Raw genomic sequence first — 3964 nt, forward strand, 5'->3', positions numbered from 1 at the left:
TATAATTCTAATATAATAAAAAATATAAATAAATATAAATATGACACTTAAATTATATATTTCTGTCGGCATTTATTTTTTAGAAAAAAATGTTATATCATTATGTATACTAAAACACCCTTATAAATAATTGGAATAAATGAAGAAGAAGAAGAAACAGATTGGTAATGGGAATAAGGAAAAAAGAGCAATGGGCGAAAGCATGAAGAGCTTGGAGGGAAATGGGGAAGATGATAGAAAGGATATTGCAGAAATTTTAAATTTTTTTTTAATGAATTTAATTCTAAATTTGAGGATTGAACACGAAACTCATCTTTTATGAGTATAATGTTAGTTTAGGTTTTTTAGTAGTTAGTTTTGTCAACATCTCTTTGGTGGTTAGAGATAGTTATCTACTCAAAACCATTTTTACCTTTTAGGGTTAATATAACCTTGACCTAGGCAAACCATATCGGGTGTAGCTAGACATATCAGACTGGCCATCCAGGCCGATCGCGTCAAGAAGACTAGACCGACCGCACCGGCTAACTGCCGTTATTAGTGGTGGTGAAAACATATAGTAAATAAAAGGTAAAAATGTAAAATTAGATGATTATATCAATTCTTATTTTTATCATTAATTTCAAATATAATAATTCATTTCTAATTCAATTTATTTCAAATCGATTCCAAAAATATTGTTGGTTTTGTCAGCTCTTCAGTAGTTAGAAATAGTTTTTTTTTGCAAAGTCATTTTTACCGTTTAGGAATTAATATAACCCCAATGTCCCGTGTTATCAGGTGTCCCTTTCTTGATACATCAGAAAATTGAGTAAAAAGTTGAGTTATTCTCTTCGCTCTATGGTATAGACAAGTTAGGTTGAGTGAATCTCTTGTTGCATTAAGAAATTGGATAAAAGATGAAGTGATTATTTTTTTATTCAATTTTAATTTATTTTTTTGTTTTTTATTTCAATTTCAATTTATTTTTTTATTCAATTTCAATCTTTGTCTTTTTGTTTATTTCTTATTTCGTATCATTTGATATTAGGTATTAAATTAATTCTTATTAATCTATGTTTATTCTTCTTGTGTCCTTTACGTTCTTGCTGTCCTTCTCTGTGTTTTATTATTTTGTCGTTCTTGTTGATGTCATTTTAAAAAAAATATATAAAATAATAAGAAAAATTCTCTGTGTTTGTCCTTTTTACATACTAAGAGAAGGAAAATAGTTAATTTCAAATTTTTTTAATATGAAGAATTTAAATATTATTTTATAGTTATTAGTTTATATTTTAAGTATAATGTTCAATTTGTTTTTTGTTTTCGCAGTATCCCCAAACTTGACTGGCCAATTAATTACTGCATACACAAGACGGGATTCAAATCTCCAACACTTGTTTAAACGAATGAGTAAGCTGATAATAAGAGGTTATAAATAGATAAGAAGTTATAAATACCTCCTAAACTATTGTAGCTGTCATAAAGTAATTTAAGGTGAAAAAAATCCTTTTTAGTTTTGTGATTTCGTGAGAAAATCATAATGTGAACAAGTGAAATTGAGTAAGTATCTCTTGTTGTATCGAAAAATTGGGTAAAAAATAGAGTGATTTTCTTTTATTGAATTCTCAAACCAAAAAGCCAGATCTTAGATGAGCCCCTCTTATTTAGGGTATATTTTAGACCGATTAGTTGTAAATTTTTTTTTAAATAAACCGAGGACACTAGTATTCTAGTTATTTTAACAGTTGATTTTAATTAATATATATTATATATATTTCTTATAATTCAGATCAACGATTAAAACAATTAGAACACCAGTATTTTCGGTCATAGTTCTAAAAATCAGACCGGACCGGTTGATTGAACCGGTTCAACTGGAAACTGGCAATGCAAGCGGTCCGGTCCTCTTCCTATAACCGCTCGAGAGAAAATCGTTGAAAAACTGTCGAACCGGCCGAGAATCGATCAGTTGGACCGGACCGGTTCGGATAAAACGACAGTGTTTTTAAATTTGTAAAAAAAAAAAAAAAAACCTGATCCAGAAACGTGACTAACCCCCCTCTTCCCCCAATCATTCATTCATCTCACCCTGGTTGCCGAACCCTAGCCCTCTGAAGCAAAGGAACCCCGAACCGTAGCCCTCCATCGTCGCCGCCGTTCTCAGGGCCTCCGCGCTGCCGCCGTCCCCAGGTCCTCAGCACTGCTGCTTCTTCCTCTTCGCTGTGTCAGGAACCCAGTAACTAGGCAGGTCCTCTTCGTCTTCGCTGGCTTTCGAACTCAGGTTAGTGGCTCCTCGTCTTCATCTTCTCTGAACTTCTTCAATTTTTGTTCTATTTTTCTTCAATTCTTCGTGGGTCTTGGCTTGAAGTTTGGTTCTTCAGTTCTTCTTCTTCGGTCTTCGGTCTTCTTTGTATGTATGGTTTTGAACTTCTGATTGCTGTAGAAATTTGTATATATGAATTGGTTGCTAATGTTGGAAACTTACTCTGTTATGTCATTTTTACCAACTAGAGTCCAGAACACCTAATACAGTAACTGTTACTCTGTTTTAGTGTTTTGCTGTTTTCTAATTGCTCTGATGGCTCTGTGTTGCAATATTGTTGAATACGGTAGGCAGAATTTAGATATGGTCTTGTTGAGGATTTTTTTTTATTTTTCATTGTGTTGTGGCTGTTTTTAATTTCATATCTGTTATGTCATGGCACTATGATTGTGTTATGGCACTGTGATTCTGCGATTATTGATCAGTGTTTTGAATTTGGAATTTCTGATTAGTGACTTGTTAAGCTGTTGCTGTTGTTATGCTGCTGTTTTGTTATGGCATTGTGATTGTGTGATCACTGATCAGTGTTTGAATTTGGAATTTGTGATTAATGACTTGTTAAGATGCTGTTGTTGTTATGCTGCTGTTTTGTTATGGCACTGTTGTTGTTATGCTGCTGTTTTGTAATGGTTGTTGCTGAATGCTAAAAATGAAAATCAAATCAAATACTGGTTGTTGCTAAATGAGTAGGGTAGCTACATGCCAATGCCATATATAAATAAACTGATGAATGATGATGATGGTAGTAGAAGGAGAGTCAAAGTGTATAGGTAGTTAGTTATATGTTATGCTTTCTTATTCAATGACTACTTATTATGTTGATATCTCAACTTGGAAACAACACTAGGTCCCGTTTATGGCTTGCTCAGCATGAAGAATCTGTTGCTAAGAGAGCTCTCTTACAACAAATGAACGCACGCTACCTAAGATTAAACCGAAAAGGTTATCTTGCAAGGTTCAGGTTCACGTTCAGTTAGCATAATACCACAGAATGATCAACATTTTCTAATTGAACTAGTTCAACATTCTTTTGAAATTGATAATCCTTTATCTCCTGACATTTCTAAATTAGAGTCTGAGGTGTTAAGTGATCCTGTTAACCCTCAAAGTCAAAATTTAATATTTAGATTTTTATTATTATTTAATTTTTGAGTTTGTATTTTGATAATATCATATGAATTTTGTTGCTCATTTTTTGTTCAGTATTTTAAATTTGGAAGATATTTTAGAATGTTTATTTATAATTTATTTATTATTTTATTTTAAAATGGTTTTTTTAATTAAACTACTGGTTAGACCGGTTAAACCAATAAATCAGTAAACCAATAACTAGAATAATTTAATGATCGGTTCGGTTTTTAGATCCTTCTTTCCGGTACATTTAAAATTCTTTCAATAATAATAATAATAAGTAGTGACAGACTGACAGTGACTACATTGTTTATTGTTTCGTGTTTCGTGGTATATATAAAAGTGGTGGAATATCTAGTCTTTCCACACAGAGGCCAGAGCTCTCTTTTAGTTTGAGTCTTACTTTCCTAATAATAATGCTGAGAGACTCAACATAACTTCCAACTTCGCACTTCCCATTGCCGAAATTTGCTGATTTCAAATGGCTTTTGGCCTCTCGGGCTCATCTCTCAAGTCTCCTCCCACCAC

The 3964-nt window shown here is 32.4% G+C and overlaps 1 protein-coding gene across 5 annotated transcripts in view; it reads left to right on the forward strand.

The window, feature by feature from the left end:
* The window catches only part of LOC107614303 (naringenin 8-dimethylallyltransferase 1, chloroplastic), a 60706-nt gene that overhangs the window by 38444 nt on the left and 18298 nt on the right, over positions 1-3964 (forward strand). The window contains exon 1 of one of the 5 annotated variants that reach the window (XM_021109848.1): positions 3789-3964. This exon is cut by the window's right edge and continues 3 nt beyond it. The exons of 3 other annotated variants lie outside the window; for them this stretch is intronic. In XM_021109848.1, the coding sequence (XP_020965507.1) occupies positions 3918-3964 (47 nt within the window). In that variant the 5' untranslated portion in view covers positions 3789-3917. Of the gene's footprint in view, positions 1-3788 lie in introns of those variants that run through there. One more of the 5 variants, XM_021109849.1, reaches the window with a different exon arrangement.

Source organism: Arachis ipaensis, chromosome B08, assembly GCF_000816755.2.
Source record: "Arachis ipaensis cultivar K30076 chromosome B08, Araip1.1, whole genome shotgun sequence".
NCBI classification, from domain to species: Eukaryota; Viridiplantae; Streptophyta; class Magnoliopsida; order Fabales; family Fabaceae; genus Arachis; species Arachis ipaensis.